General features: G+C 32.4%; 2 protein-coding genes across 2 annotated transcripts; one reads left to right on the top strand and one right to left on the bottom strand.

Annotated features, from left to right (window-relative positions):
- Nucleotides 1–3,421: 3,421 nt before the first annotated feature.
- LOC125187303 (protein FAR1-RELATED SEQUENCE 11-like) lies at nucleotides 3,422–4,663 on the bottom strand. Its single transcript, XM_048083867.1, has 2 exons — nucleotides 4,525–4,663; nucleotides 3,422–3,860 (listed from the first exon to the last, which is right to left on the bottom strand). Exons 1-2 carry the CDS (start codon nucleotides 4,547–4,549, stop codon nucleotides 3,448–3,450), a joined length of 438 nt encoding a protein of 145 aa, XP_047939824.1. The 5' UTR covers nucleotides 4,550–4,663; the 3' UTR covers nucleotides 3,422–3,447.
- Nucleotides 4,664–8,466: 3,803 nt separating this feature from the next.
- On the top strand, nucleotides 8,467–15,765 carry LOC125188365 (SNF1-related protein kinase regulatory subunit beta-1). The gene is made up of 4 exons (XM_048085161.1): nucleotides 8,467–8,785; nucleotides 11,495–11,670; nucleotides 11,789–11,951; nucleotides 15,102–15,765. The coding sequence occupies exons 1-4, from the start codon at nucleotides 8,615–8,617 to the stop codon at nucleotides 15,417–15,419; spliced, it is 828 nt and encodes a 275-aa protein (XP_047941118.1). The 5' UTR covers nucleotides 8,467–8,614; the 3' UTR covers nucleotides 15,420–15,765.
- The last annotated feature ends 763 nt before the right edge of the window (nucleotides 15,766–16,528 follow it).

The following is a 16,528-nucleotide window of genomic DNA, read 5'->3' as shown; positions in this document are numbered from 1 at the left end:
AAGGAATCTAATTAATAATCCTGTACATATTACGTTAATATGGACTTTCCTGAATATATAAAATCCAATATAGCATTCAATAAAATCACCTTGATATGATTAACAGCCATGTTAATTGAGTTATATTACTATTTTGGAAAATTCTATGTTAATTAAGTTATTATATTTTTGGCAAAAATAATCATTTCTCTAGCTTATTTTATTCTCTCTTACTTTATTCATCTTGGACTTAACACATTATTTTTAATCTTCATGCCAAAAAAAATTGTATCAATTAACAAATAACTATGTGAGAGAGTACTTGGTAAGCTTATACTCTAGTACGATATTATAATCTCATATTATCATATACACTTTCCAAAATTTGTTTGATGATTGAGTCAATAATAACTAATTAAATTTCACTTTTTGAAAGTAGTTGGATGAATAGTAATAGTAGTTGATATTAATTTTATTTATAAAACGCATTTTGATGATTAAACTAATACTTCTTCCCTCTTTCCGCAAATAGGAGTCTCATTTTTTTATTTTTGTCTGTCTGTGAATAGAAGTCCCGGTTCATTATCACTATAAATGGTAAAGAGACTCCACAATCTACCAATTCATTCCCCTCACAGTATTATTTCAAACTAATATATACAAGTGAGACTCATATTCCACTAACTTTCTTCTACTCACTTTTCTTAACATTTTTTCAAACTCGTATCAAAATTAAATGGGACTCTTATTCATGGATGGAGGGTAATATGTAGTACTACTAGATAGTACTACTAATACATACTAGGAGTACTAGTACTACCTAAGGAATTTGGATGCTAATTGATTCCTCTTTCTAGAGAGAAAATACTAGTACTACATAATTTATGTGAACCGAATATTGCTCTCGTTAATTAGTCCACATTAGTTATATTTGTTTTATTTTATATATTAGTTTGTACTAGTACACTACTATTTAATACCTTAAACATTTTTATTAACATCATTAATTAATTTAAAAATTAAATAAAACCAAAGGTCAATTTATTCCTTTATTGATATATTTGAAAGTATAAAGAAACATACAAATTGAGCTATTGTTTTTGTGCAATACATAAAAATAATTACATTAGTATAATTTTGGCATATTAAAATAAAAATATAGTATATAAAAAGAAAACAAATAATGCTAATTAGTAATTAGGTGTAAACCAGAATGATGCTACAGATAATGCTCATACATAAAGTTTATCACAAATGACTACTATATATGCCTCGTATAATTCTTAAAAATGGAACATTGTTTTTTAAAGAAATTGATAAAATATTTGAGTGAAATAGATATATATATTGTATACTTGTATATATACAATTGTCATATTAAATGAAACATTGTATACAACAAAAAGAAAGAAAAAATACACTTTTTAAGGTTACCAAGTACACTAATTTGTGTATCTAATTATAACATTAATGATTTATAAAATGTCCTTATTATTGGTGTGTCAACTAAAATAAGCAAAATATTAAGATAATTTATCCTCAACTTATGAATGCTTTTTTTTATGTCCTAAATTATAGTACTATTAGTTATTTTTAAATATTTTCAAACACTAGCAATTGTGTCTCCATTTTTTTTATCTTTAAAAGATACATAAATTTTTGTAGTGATAGGATCATAGTAATTAACAGGTTGGATTTTTTACCAATCTAGCGTTACAAGCTCAAAATTTATGGGACCATATTTATGTTTTAGTGAGATGCGAAGATACAAAGCATTCGGTTAACCTAATAATTACTGTACATTTCATATTGTTACTCATTAATTGTTTCTCCTCGTTGTAATTTTTCTATACAAATTAATTGATGATCTTCCTTCCCCTTTAAAGTAGACAGTTCTTTTGAAGTGTATTGATAAACAGAAAAGAAAAAATGTAAACATTTCTTTCTCCTTTTCCGAATGGACAAATGTGCTGCCCTTTTACATTTTAAAAGATGAGATTTGGTATAATCCTATGTCATCATTATCTGCTTTGAATAGTTAGATTTTCACGATACATATTCAGCTTTTGTAGTTTAACATTAAATCTAAATTAAAATTTAAAAAAAAACATATAATTCCATCATTATATAATCTAATCGAGGGAAAATGGATTTTTAACAAATAAGTGTAGGCGCCTTTACTCCCCATTATATTTGTGGGTGTGCGGAATATATCAATTTTTTGGTATCCTTGAGTAAAATTTCAACGTGTGCACCTTTACTTAACTTTCAACGAGTAAAATTTTTGGTATCCTTGAGTTCACTCTAGTCTGCATATATGTCTAGGTACATAACTAAGTTCAATATATTTCAAAATCGAATAAATAAGAGAAGACATATATAATCATTACATAAAGTTAATTGGGACGATTAAGTAATTTGTAGCCGCAAACTACTATTAAGTGACAATCTCAAAACTTGAATCCCAATATAATAACGAGATTAGTTGATCCCACTTTGTTAGTCGGATGGATGGAATACTCAGATATATTAGCTCAACATAAAACTACTACATAAGTTCGCCTTTTTCCTTAGTTAATACGTTTATACATGGGCATGGGTATGGGTAATGATATAATGAAAATCATATATCTAATACAAACTCCAAACTCTAATTTTAGTCATTGAATTTAACAAATCAACGCTTAAGATTTTTCTAGAATAAAATGTCAATAACCTTTATGAATTTGGCAACAGAAGCTATTTTAGACAATTTGATAATATGATTGATGATTTAATAAGAGAAAGATCGTGTAAACCCGGATCCCTCGTCCTCTCTCCTTCCACTATTCACATTTAATTAACCGTTTCAATTTCCCCTCATTCAAACTTTTGGCCTTTTTGGATTCTCTCAACCTTATCGGCAATAATCTGTGGCGGCACAATAGTAATTCCAAGCAGCAGTGGTGACACGAAGGAGCAATTTTCAATGAGTTCTGGACAGCAAAAAATTGAGCGGAAACCTGCTGAATCCTCGAGGAGTGAGTTTTCCAGCAAAAACCCTAGTTTACACAAGTTCTCTATTTTTTTATCGGCTAGGTGGTTGTTTTTCCGGCTTAAAAACCTAGCGAATTTCGATTTTGGGATGATTTTTTTGAAAAAAACGCAGGAATTCTATATATGTTGAAACTGTGTTGATTTTGTTTTGATGTTGAATTTTTAGTAATTCTTTGTTGGTGTTGAAACCTTTGCTGATTTTTTTGCTAAAACAATTTGTTAATTATTCTGTTCTGTTGTTAGGCAGTTCTTAAGATGAAATTGCGTTGAATTCCTTCTATTCTTGAAGTGTTTGTTGAAATCGTATTGATTTTATGTTGATATTACGTTGAATTCCTTATATTCTTGAAGTGTTTGTTGAAATCGTATTGCGTCTAGGTTGACAATTGTTTTAATACTGGTTACAAAATCAGCATACATGATCTGCTGAATCTATAATGGATATCCCCCAAGCTTACGGTTGGATTTCATGTATCGGACGTGCTTCTTGTCAACCATCTCGTGATTGTGGTTTTCTATGAAGTTGCTAATAACATATCTTGTGCTGCCAGCAATGATTACGTACTTCAAGGTAAGTCTCGCATTGCAGAGACATCTGCTAGAACGCCGTCTACGCTTGTTGGCACTACCCTCGGGCATCGTGCTTTCATTTTCCTCATCACACAACAGTTTACCTTGCCTGCTACAAACTAGAGTCTGCCAAGTTTTGACCCTATTTGATAATTTGTGACCAAATCTTCGGGTATCAAACCGACATAGGTTAGCATATTCTTCATAAAAAGAAACGTCATCTTCTACTGATTCAAAAAGCTTGCCAACATAAGGCTTCAAGTCGGATCTACATTCTGAAATAATTGAGATTGATACACAAAGCATTCAAATGTCAACAGATAATTAAAATAGAATATCAATAGAACAACAGCTATGTATGTATATCAATATAGAATCAATATAGAATATCAATACAGAATCAACAAAAATGTCAATAGAATAGAATTAACAAAAATGTCAACATAATATATAATATCAATATAGAATCAACAAAAAGTAAATAGAAGTGTGCGGCTTATCAAATAGTTGAAAACATTGTTGAGTCTCATCTTGTGTTGAATCAACAAAAAATCAATAGCATTTCAATAGGATTGCAATGTAAAATCAAACAGTAGCTTACAAATGTCAACATAGGATCAGCCATGTGCTACGACGTCTCAACAAAAAATTTAATAATTTCAACACATGTTCAACGGAAAAAAAAAAAAAAAAAAAAAAAACACAATCTGAATCACAAATTGTATCCGCAATCGACTCAACATACTAAAAATCACAAATCCGGAAAATGAGCAATCTTTAACATATGGAATTAACGAATCAAGAATGTGTCAGTCTTCAACGTATGGAAATTATGAATCACGAATGTGACAATCTGAGACATACTGAAAACACGAATCTGGAAATGAAAAATAAAAAAACTTTTGCGGCATTGAGAGATGAGAATCTCCATGAAATTACCTTTATCAGCGTTAGAACCCTCCATATAATAAAAAAAACGATGTAACACCGGCAAAGAAATCAATGTAAGATTCGGCCGAATAATAAAAAACCTCCAAGAGTACGCAGGCGAAAAAGAATTTCAGTCTTCAGAATAAATTTTCCGCATCGTGTTAAGATCCTAAAGAATATGTGATTATTTTCAGTTTTGAAAGATGGGAGAGAAATTAGGAGCACAAAAACCGCTAGAAGATTAAGTTACAAAATTGACCCATGTTGACAAATTACATACTTTTGTTGACATTGAAATTGAACACAATATTAACCACAGATCTTTAATAATTAGTGGCTAGGATTAAAGTTTGGAGTTTGTATCAAATATATGGTTTGCATTTGATCGCATCCCTGTCTTAATATGTATACTTGACATCAATTTATCATTTAATCAAATAAATAAACGTAATCACTTCAAAATCGAACGAAGGCGAGAGGGGGTTAGATTTTGACGGCAAGTATTTTAGCGGTTTGGTGATGGTGTGGAACTACAAAACATTGATATCTTAACAACATCGGTTAAGTCTTTACACGATTACGACACAAATGAAATATTCGGAGCATTTATTGTTCTTTGTATTGTGTAACTTCTAACAATTATTTATTGTACGTATTTGTAGGGATGTCAGTTTAATCCGAACATGATGAGCTTGATCTGATTAGCTCACTTAAATAAGAGTATGACTGAAAAATTATAAAGCAATTAGAAATAGGGCTAATCCGTTCAGGCTGACTGGTTAAGCAGGTAAACCCAGTGGGCTTGGGGTTGACCCGCTGGGCAGCACAAATAATACTCCCTCCATCTCTGAAAAGTATATAAACATATTTCCTTATTAGTCTGTCCATGAAAAAGTATGAACTTTCTAATTTTAGAATAGTGTAAATGGTTGAAGTAAAATCACTACTGTATGATAATAACATTTACACTAAAATTGAATTTAGTATAAATTGTTAAAAATGCTCTTATAAAAGGGATGTACAATCAGTACTTTTCAATATTAGGAACTATTATCCCAATCATAGCAAAAACATCATTGATATACTCCCTTGTAAAAGAGAGTACTTTAATAAAATGTTAGGGTGTGATTGGTTCGTTGAAACCCTTTTCATGAGTTTGCACATAAGAAGGTTTTCACATGAATGGATAACATTTTCCCAATATTATGTTGTTTGGTAGAAGATAAGAAAACACATAATCCCTAGAAGTTTTGTGATAGATCCCAACATTAGGATACATATGACAATGACATTAATGATGCCCCTACTTTGGTAACGACATCTTTCTCGACACCATCACCATTTCCAGTAGCACTACCGACTGATTCAAGTGGAACCTCCTCCCCGTCTCAGTTCTCTTTCTTACCTCAAACAACAGCGACTCTAGGATCTACCACATTCACATCAACCTTGATGGTATCAACAACAACATCCCCCTCAGTTGTGAGGCTAGCATCAACATTATCAACCACATCTGATCTTTCAGATTCAACCACATCTACTGCTAATGAGTACCCTCCTGCATATCTGTGGTGGTCGGAAGCCTGAATTTTCTGCCGCGAATGAGTGCCTTCTGGTGATGGGCGTGTGCTTGTAGAAGTGGAAAACCGGGATGGCAATTTAGGCATAAAGCTCCAAATCAGGAAGTTGGAGAATCGGAGAAAAAGTTATACCACCAATTTTCTCTGATAGTGAAATGCTTGAATCGTCGTTTCTATTCTCTATTTCACCGAGATCCGGGGAATTTGTGTCGAGTTCTCCGAAAAAATGAGCTCTACCAAACGGTGAAGAAGAAGGGATAATGCAACATTTTATGGGCTTTTATGAGTTTTTATGGGCTACCAATCATGCCCTAGTAAATAGTTGGAGTAAAATCACTATATTGATGCTCTTGGGGGAGTATTTATTAATTTGGATACGATATGTCATATGAGCATGTGGGTAACTATCTTCTATTCTACTGTGTCACTTAAAAATATAAGCTTTTAAAGGAAAAATAAGAAAAAATTTTAAAAAATAATTAAAATATTATTAGTCGAGAATATGTCTGTTTTTTAAATTATTTTCCACAAATAAAAAGTTTTTAATTTTAAAAAATGAATTAAAAAGAAAATAGTTACATAGAGTATCAAATAAAAAAAATCAATAAAAGCTAATATGCAAGTTACCTTATCCATTTTAAAATGAATTTAAATATCCAAAACGTATATAATTCCATCGTCCGAGTTCTTTTATTTAATACGTTCACAAAATTAATCAAATTATTTTTTCTATCTTTAGTCTCAGTCTAAGCGAGACGTTTCATTTTCGTACATATTTTAAAAAAATAATAATGAATAATTAAAGTGATGAAAAAGTAAACTAAGAAAAATAATAATGTAAATGAGACTTTCTTCTACAATATTCTTTCTCTTAGTACTTTACTTTCTCTTCAATTTAACTATTTACTCCCTCCGTCCCGTATTTAGAGTGTCATTTAGTTATGGCACGGGTTTTAAGAAATTGGTGGAGTGTGTAATTAATAAAATGAGATGGTGGAGTATGTAATAAATGAAGTGAGATGATGGAGTGTGTAATAAATGAAGTGAGTTGGTTGAAGGTGGATCCCTTTTTGACTTTTTGGTTTTTTTATTTTTGATTTGGTTTATTTTAATGTGTAGATAGTACTAGCATTTTGATATAATTTTGATGAACAATGGGGTAAAATTGTATGACCAAATATAGAAAATTCTAAATGTGACTCTAAAACTGGGATGGACTTTTATGTCAAAATGTGATTCCAAATGTTGGACAAAGGGAGTATTATTTTTTCAAAATACATGCAATAATGAAATATCTCACTTAGATTGGAACGGATGAAATAGAATTTATTACTTTTTCTTTAAAGTAGTTACATTTTTCTTTTATAGATTGTTCTATTTAAGTAATATGTTTTCTAAAATGAAAACATCAATATCTCTATTTAATTTTTCTCAATTTTACTCGAAAAAAAATTACATGGAAAAATACATGTTGAAATAGGAATGTTACGCTTTACTTTAGCGTGAGTGCGAGACAAATATAGTACTCGTCCTTCTCATTGTAAGTATCCGATAGTTGAGTTATTTCTTTATTTTATATTCTTCACTTATTTTATTTTATTTTATTCCTTCTTATATTTTTTATTTTTATCTATTTATTTTATTGATTTTTAATTGATTCACTTTCTCCATTTAACTTAGCAACAAATCTATGTGATCAAATTTCGTATAACCAAAAATTAGTTTATTTGAAAAAAAATAGGTTTATTTATGCATTTAATTAAAGTATATGGATGCATATATAGTACATGGAAAGTGTATAATATTGTGGTCATATATTTATGATTTGTGTATAATTTTTTTTATTTTTTTTAGAACCATAAATGTAATTAGTGCATACTTTTATTCAAATTTAAAATAAAAATAGAAAGGAAATTCAAATATAAAAATAAAAAATAAAGTTAAAAGCTAATAAATTTTTTTAACTTGTACACTTACTATATTTATTATTTTAATATATAATTAGTATATCAAATTATTAATATAGCTTTATTAATATATAATTAACTTATTCAATAGGAGCAGACAATTTTCTTGAATCTTGGATTTAGAAAATGTCTTTTTAAAGATGGACGAATGGAGTGTATATTTTCTATTTTTGGGTGTCATTCGATTTAGTAAAAATAATGATAATGATTAAACAAGGAAATTGATGATTTGAGACGCAAGTGAGTCAATCGAACTCGTCGATCAGAAATTGAACGACGAGGATTTCACTGCGACAATAGTTCTTATCCAAAGTTGACGACCAGGATGAATCCACGTACTCAGATCTATCCTCTCAATTTCCTGCTGAGTTGACATTGCTTATAATTCCAGTTTTATCCCCCCACCTCCTTCTCCTCCGCCCCAACACCGCCCTTTTGATCCCTCTAAAACCCTCATCTCTCCACCGCCCGTGCTCTCTCTCCCTCTCTGTTAATATCTTCTCTCCACGCCTGCAGAATACGCATTCACCTACATGCACTTGCGTTACTCGCATGGGAAATGCCAATGGAAAAGAAGAAGGCTGTGAGAATGGCGGCGGCGACGAAGTCTCCGAAGGCTCGAACCACGCGCCGACAATCCGCGTGGCTTCCTCTGATCTAATGGTGAGCTCTCCGCCGCGTGATCCCCATCACTCTCGCGCTCCTCTCTTGTTTTCGTCGCAGGTTAGGTCTCACATTCCCTTTCTAGATGCTATTTATTCGTGCCTCTGTGTCGATCTCAGCTATTTATCCAACTGCACCTGGATTTATCGGTATAATTTTGTACAGCTTTAGTAAGCGTTATTTGGCTAATGCTGAAGAATGTTGCACGGATGTTAGTAACCTATGCCTATTAATTTGTTACTTGCGGAGATCTGGTTTTGCAAATTGCTATCGTGTCGCTATTGTGCTCTTGGAAATCATTAGAGCCAGGTCAACTCTGCATTTACTTATTGTGGCAAGTGAAATACTAATATCAATAGCATATAGTAATTCAAGTTTAGATCAAAGCCAATTCTTATCGATTATTGTCACTGTCGGATGTTGAAATTGATGTGAACTATATTATCCTGTTCGAGAACCGAGGGTCGGATATGATCCAAATGCCGAAGCTCTTTCTGAACATATGTAGCTAGACAAGCCAATCATTGAGTGGATGCTAAGATAGTTTCCTATAGAGATCTCATGACCAGCCTCTTAACATTTGTTTTGATTTTCTTTTCAATTGTTTCCATGGGTAAGAGTGTAGGTTGCTAGGGTAAAAGTGCATGTGTGCAATCCCTAATTCTCTTAGTGACACCTTGTTTCGCTGGGAGAGCATGCATTTCTCTGGATTCCTGCAATGTGGACGTATATAGGCGATATGGTGATCTCTGTTTTCTAATTTGATGTTGTTTTACTTATCTAAATAATGTGGGAATAGGAAATAAAGCTAGGCATGGGATGTGTTTTATTGTCATCCCACATGGTTGTGGTCTTGGAGTAAATCTAGCACCTCTTGTCCTTTTAAATTCTTGTGGTTCATTGGAGTCGGTTGTTGGCATGTGCTGAACAAATATACAGCCTTGGAATGAGTGGTCCCAAATAAATGCATATGATTAGTTTCTGTTGAACTTATGCATTGTCTTATCTGACGTGACATCATATTATTATTCTTCAAGTCCACTGGAAAAATTTTAAAGTCCTTTCATAAGCATTCTTATTAATAATCCCTGACCTGTGGCATTTGGTACCATTAGGTTTGTGTTGAACTTGAGCCACAGATAGTCCTACAAATATTTCACTTTCCTAAATACCATTAGGCTTTTTTTCAAAGTTATCATGTGGCAGTCTAGTACACAAGGAAAAGGTGGAAGTGTATAGTGAAAGAAAGGATGTGATTCCTTGTATCCAACCATCTGTGACATCTGTTATAATATCTTCTATATCCCGATTCCCAGTTAATAGCTCACGTTATTGATTAGTGCTGGATTTGAGATAGTAAGATGTTTGATTTGCGGCTCTTCGAGAATAATAAATCAAAAAATATTTAGTTTCAGGATAGTCCTATTCTCCAATAAAATATTTATGTTTGATCGGTAGAAGACTAGTACTTAAACTGAATTATTGTGCAAAGTAAAGTGTTTATGAATTTATATTTTGTTTTGTATGCGCAGAGAATGTTTAAATATTTTATATGCACAGATATATGAATGCATGCTACAAAAATGTAAATTACATAATACTCCATAACATTGTGTAATGTAATTATGATTTATGACTAATTAATGCATAAATTTAATTTGTATATGAATGCACAGTAATCAGTATTCATATGTATAAGTTCATATTTTCCTTTGTTATTTATATTATCTATTATCTATTTCACTTATGTATATCAGTTATTAGATGTTTCAAGTGTTAATATCTACATGAGTCTTCAGTTTTATTCTGGTTGAACTAGAGAGGAAATAAAGGTAGTTAAGTCTGGGGGTCATAAAGCATTAGAAGAGGAAAATTATTCTTAAGTCCGTGCTCAGGGAATTTATTTTAATGCTCAATATCCATGCTAGGAAAATAGGGACACGGGGCAAATTTTGGTCATGATCTTCAATTGGAATTTGGAACGAGTATAGGAGCTCTGCATATGAGGAACAAAATTGTGAACTTAAGAAGGAATACCTAGTAATAGCAAGCCAGAACCATTTATTGGTATCCAGAATTTTGTAGTATCTCTTAATTTTAGATCCATTATTCAGGTTTTGACAGGGCTTTGTACCTTGTTGGTACATTTGTTTTAAACTATTCCATTTAGATCTCCAAAGGTGGAACATGATTAAAAGAATTTACTTGAGGAAGTAGACATGAATCTAATTGACAATATGGGATAGGATCATAGTACCCTAAGCTTGTGTAGACTTTAGTGGTTAGAAGAAGGTGAATTTGACGCATAGCACAAGCTAGGTTAGTTTCTAACAATTTATTATTAACTTTGATACAATGTTATCAGGAAGGAATTAAAAAAAAAAATCAAAATTGTGCTAATCCTTGAGTAATTCAAGAATTCAAGTTCTAAGTCCTGTTTGCACTCGTCTTGGTCCTCTGTTGTTGTCTGTCTTATAAAATATATTGTCTGTCAGTCTCCTTATTCTTCATTTTGATGCATGTAAAAATTATTATTTTTTATTCTACTATTGGATCTAGCACAGTAGACTTATTTACGCGTTTTCCCTTGTCTGGTGTTTGTCTATATTGGCATTATTTTACCAAATTTATTAATCAGTGGTTTCCTCAAGTGCGTTCAACACTATATCACTACCTAAATGTAAATTCTGCTGTTTCTTTTTGTTCAGGAAGACATCTTTAATGATTTTATAGTGTGTTATGTACCTGATTTTTTCTATACCTAGGCAGGCCCCTGTAATTCCTTTGCAAAGAAATGATGGTCAGTCACTCAATCCACTGAGGCAGAATGAAGCTCAAAGAGCTGTCGATCACCCCCTTGAACAAGGCATACCAACTATAATAACTTGGAGTTATGGTGGAAATAGCGTGGTCGTGGAGGGTTCATGGGACAACTGGAGGACAAGGTGAATCTCCTCACTCCTGCAATATTTACTTAATATATGCACTCATTCTCTTAAGCTGTTTGCTTTTCTTTTCTTTTTCTTTTTTTTTTTTTTGACACTGTATTAATTCTACCTGCAGGAAAATGCTCCAAAGAACAGGCAAGGATTATTCTATTCTTTTGGTGCTGCCATCAGGCATATTTCGTTACAGATTTATCGTGGATGGTGAAGTGAGATATATCCCCGATCTTCCAACTGAAACAGATCAGAGCGGCCATGTTTGTAATCTTCTTGATGTCAATGTAAGTAAATGCTTAACCCAATGCATATATCTCAATCAAAGACCTGGTGTTTGACTCTTGATGGTTTGGAGTTTTTTCCCCTTTCTGGGCCTTTTCAATAGCAACTTCTATTCAAAGACAAGACATAATTAACATGCAATATGTATTTTTAACATAGGTATGTATTAGTAGATTTATGTATTAGTGGATGAAAACAGTCAACTCAATTAATAAAGTTACCTATAACGCCATGGAATCCCTCCTGCATCACCTACTCTTCCTCTATCTACAACATTTTTGTCAGCTCCATGACCATATACCCTTTCTCTTCACTGTGTTGCCTCCTCTACTGAGACACCCTAAACTCAGTCACCCAATAGTATCATTGGAGAAACGTATATATGGGCTATTAGAATTTTGGTATTGGAGTTGTCAAGATTAGTTGATGCGAGCAGATGTGTAGTATACAGCTGTAGGGTAGGTTGTCAGTGAAGCTAAGAGCAGGAAGGGTGAATTAGAGAAAAATGAGGAAAAGATTATCTAAGAGGTTATGGAGGTCAACATGGAGAAAGTTGATTGTGAACAATAGGGGCACAATCTTTCTTTCTGCAAGACAGATGCATTTTCCCATTTTTCCCTCTTTAAAAGGCTTTTTATGTACTAGCACGATGTTACGTGCGACTGACAAAAGAGTATTGGACTTTAAATGATATATATAAAAAAAAATAGATAAATATCATCACGATTCCGAGTATATTATATACAAAGGATTTTTATCTTGTACTCTCTCCGTCCACAACCATTAGTCTTGTTTTTCTATTTTGGGCCGTCCCCTTATATTTTGGCAAGTTTCTCTCTATAATGTGAGATTCGTTTTTTTACTAACAATACTTCAACCACTTTTTCTTTCTATCTTTCTCATACCTTACCAATTTTGCACTAAAATATGTGTCGTCCACTACTAAGATTATTGGTAGTGGGAAGAGGGAGTATCAACTATATGAAATACTCCCTCCATCCCTTAAAAATGTGACTATTTCATTTCCAGTCCGTCCCTTAAAATTTATGAACTTTGTAATTTAGGAAAATTCTCTCTAATGAGGTGGGACCCATTCCCCATCAACAATACTTCAATCACTTTTTCTTCCCATCTTTCACTTACTCTACCAATTGTGCATTAAAAGTCATGCCCCCCTTCAAAATTTCATATTTTTAAGAGATGGAGGGAGTGTGTGTAGTATAATTCTTTAAATGTATATTAAGGGTGTTATAGGTATCAGCTTTGTAGGAATACACATTTTATAATTGTAATTATTAAATATAATATGCCATAGTACACTATTTCCCTCAAATTAGATACAGTATACTATATAACAAAAATATAATAGGCAAACCAAATTTTGTAAACCTTAAACAATGTATAATGAATTAATAGGTATGTAGAATATATGTGTAGTCAGAATATGAGATTTGTAGCTAATATTTAGTTATTGCCATAATTCAGAATTGTTTGTCTTTCTTAGAAACAGTGCCTAGCGATATGAGTATCCTCCGTACTTGATAAGGTATACCAACTATATTGTGTCAAAATTGAAATTTTACCAAGTAATATGTTCTAGTGACCAATTGAAAATTGAGATCTCATTGTAGTTTCTGGTGACTGAAGCGAAGAGATCTAGATTTCCTCAGAATCAGCATGTGATTGTTATGGTCACCTGAATTCCGGCGCTATCTATCGATCTAGGTTGTCTAATGGGCATTATGCAGTACAACGTGTTAGTTCAGAAAAAAGGATTTGTTTTGTAGGTTAGGAAGTAATTACAAGTTAACCCCCAAAGGTTTAGCCTTATTACTTTCCAAATTTTTAAACCCCCTCAATGTTTGTCTCCATCTCACAATCTGCATTATTATTCATTACTTCAATGAAATTTGCTTACATTATGCTGGAAATGACTTTAAATCTTAGCTGTCTTACTTTATTGCTGTTGAAATGTGTCAGGACAATGACATCCCTAAGCTATTTGTGCAATTATAAATATGTAAGGATGTAAGGAATAGGATAAGTAATGACTTTGCATTTTTCTGAGTCACAGTTTGTGGATATCCTTTACCAAAGTCTTTATGTTCTTTGTGAGTTATTATGATTTGTGATTTTTGTTTTTGCATGAATGGATATACTTTTAGTAGTACAAAAATAAATATTATACAGAGTACTTGGTTTTTAAAATTTGTGAATTTGAGAATATCTGACTATGAGACATGAGTAAAATTCAAATCAGAAATTAAAAAAAAAATGTCATTGAAACCTGTAGTAATTGATAGCAGGAGAGTGAAGTAGTCATGTCTTATATAAAAGATACTCCATATTTAGAGTTATGCAAATAAAATATAGAGTAGAAATAAAAGAAAAGAAAAACAAGACGAACCTTGTTCCATCCTTTAACAGTTCCCATGCCTATTCAAGCCAAGGCATTGCCTTCCTCAAATTCCTCTTTACCATTACTTCCATTACCAGCATCCCATCCTGCCCCTTCTTGCAGATTTACTCTTGCAAGCAAATTTTCCTCTCAATGCCCAGAAGATCTCTACCTCTGAACACCATAACACACAGTTTCACTTTCTTTACAATAGAGAGCATTGATGATTGGTTTATGATCAATCTATTAGACAGCTGATGTTTACATTGGTTAGGGATATAGTTGTTTTCATTTTTATCTATTGATGTATGTTTTTGAATGGCTAAAATGCTGAGAGAGACCCAACCTTCATTGTTTTTAACAAAAATAGTCTAACATCTGAAAAGTATATCACAGCACTCAACCTTTTAGTCGCTCTTTCTATAAATAGTATAGAACTCAACCCCTTCTTTGGCATATTTCACCCCATCTAGGTTGCAGGATGCCTAAAAGTCAGAAAATTATTTTCCTCAACTAAATAGCCAAACCGTTTCCTTCAACAAATGTAGCATATGTTTTCATCTATAGCATTTTTGGAGTGTGAAGCTGAGAACAAGTCTACATCATAGATTTGATCTCATGATGTCCTAGAAAACAAGTTACATTGATTGTGCAGATGAATATCGGTTTATACCAAATTTGCAAGTTAGAGTTCGAACACAGCGGAGTTTTTATTAAGATTTACTGACCAATAAAGTGTTTGTGGAATCTACAGGACTATGTTCCTGAAAACCTTGATAGTGTGGCAGAATTTGAGGCTCCCCTATCACCTGAGTCAAGTTACGGTCAGGATTTTCCAGGAGACGAAGACTTTGCAAAGGATCCGTTGATGGTTCCACCTCAACTGTCATCGAGTGTTCTTAGCTCAGAAAGCAACAAAGACGCTAGTGCTTCAAGGCCACAGCATGTAGTGCTGAACCACCTCTTCATGGAGAAAGAACGATCAGCCCAGTCTGTGGTTGCCCTTGGCCTGACCCACCGATTCCAGTCCAAATACGTGACTGTCGTCCTCTACAAGCCTCTAAAAGGATGATATCTCTAACCTTTGCATCACGCAGCTAGTGCTGTAACTTCAGTTCGACAAGTTTAATCTGCGTGATGCAATTCAACTTGTAATGTTTTGTTTTGTTGTACAATAGCAACCTAAGAGCATTTGCTTGGCTGTAAAAATTTGGTTAGAAGAAGAAGCAGCGCGCAACCTCAACGGCAACGACAATCACATACGATGTTTGTTTCTTGAGCCCGTCTCAAGCAGAGCGTAACTGTTAATATGGCAAGAATAGGCACCAATTTCTGTTTTCAGTAGTGAATAACATCTCATCTTCGACATTCTTGTGTTTGAATTATTGCCTTTATTTTATATTTTGCATAAGTTTCAATTAGCCAAGTTTTTAAGCTATTTCTTGCACGACCATCTCAAAAGAGAACGTGTATCATATTGTTTTGTCTTAGAAATGATCTCATGAGTAATTACTTAAATTAGTGTGTAATGTGTATCAATAAATGATTTTTTGTAAATAATGAGTGATTGTGATTTGTGAGGGTGATTTAAGTATGGATAAGATTCAGTGTCCCACATTTTATGTCTCACTCATCTGTCCCACTCAATTATTTTAATAATTTAATTATAAAAATAGAATTTTTAAAGTTATAGGTGTACCCCATTTTCAGTAAATTAAATAAATAGTACCATAAAGTTCATTTAAATTAAAAAAGAAAAATAATATGTGAAAAGTGAAAGTTGTAATTTAAGTGAATCACAATAGTGGAGTATTAGAATTCATTTTTTAATAAGGATTGAGCATTTGAGTTTCCCTAAATATCTGTATTATTTTTTCGGATAGAAAATTTTAATGTACTGTGGACGAATTTTAAATGTAAAAGTTAGTAATTGTTTATGGTTTGAAACCTGTAAACTTTCTGTCCTCTATTCGAAAATATACTCTCATTTCCATTATCGTTACCCTTTTACTTTTTCTTTTTAAAATTTTGACTTTGGTGTATTTCATTAAAAAAAATTATAATTATAGTAGTTTTTAATATTGGGGATTCTTCTTTACTTTTTGTTTCTTTTAGTATTTTTACTACTACTATAACTTTAGTCTTCACTTTTCTATGTATAATTTGGTTTATATAATTAAA

Source organism: Salvia hispanica, chromosome 5 (genome assembly GCF_023119035.1).
Source record: "Salvia hispanica cultivar TCC Black 2014 chromosome 5, UniMelb_Shisp_WGS_1.0, whole genome shotgun sequence".
Lineage (NCBI taxonomy): Eukaryota > Viridiplantae > Streptophyta > Magnoliopsida > Lamiales > Lamiaceae > Salvia > Salvia hispanica.
The sequence above is the reverse complement of the archived record's forward strand: the minus strand, read 5'-3'. Positions and strand labels throughout refer to the sequence as shown.

What these genes read in the sequence shown, in the direction of transcription:
- LOC125187303 (XM_048083867.1), bottom strand. Translation starts at nt 4,549, where the DNA reads ATGGAGGGTTCTAACGCTGATAAAG. An exon ending in GGGTTCTAACGCTGATAAAG is followed by an intron (nt 3,861 to 4,524) that starts GTAATTTCATGG and finishes CAATTATTTCAG; the next exon opens with AATGTAGATCCGACTTGAAG.
- LOC125188365 (XM_048085161.1), top strand. Translation starts at nt 8,615, where the DNA reads ATGGGAAATGCCAATGGAAAAGAAGAAGGCTGTGAGAATGGCGGCGGC. An exon ending in CTCTCTTGTTTTCGTCGCAG is followed by an intron (nt 8,786 to 11,494) that starts GTTAGGTCTCAC and finishes ATACCTAGGCAG; the next exon opens with GCCCCTGTAATTCCTTTGCA. An exon ending in GTAATCTTCTTGATGTCAAT is followed by an intron (nt 11,952 to 15,101) that starts GTAAGTAAATGC and finishes TGGAATCTACAG; the next exon opens with GACTATGTTCCTGAAAACCT.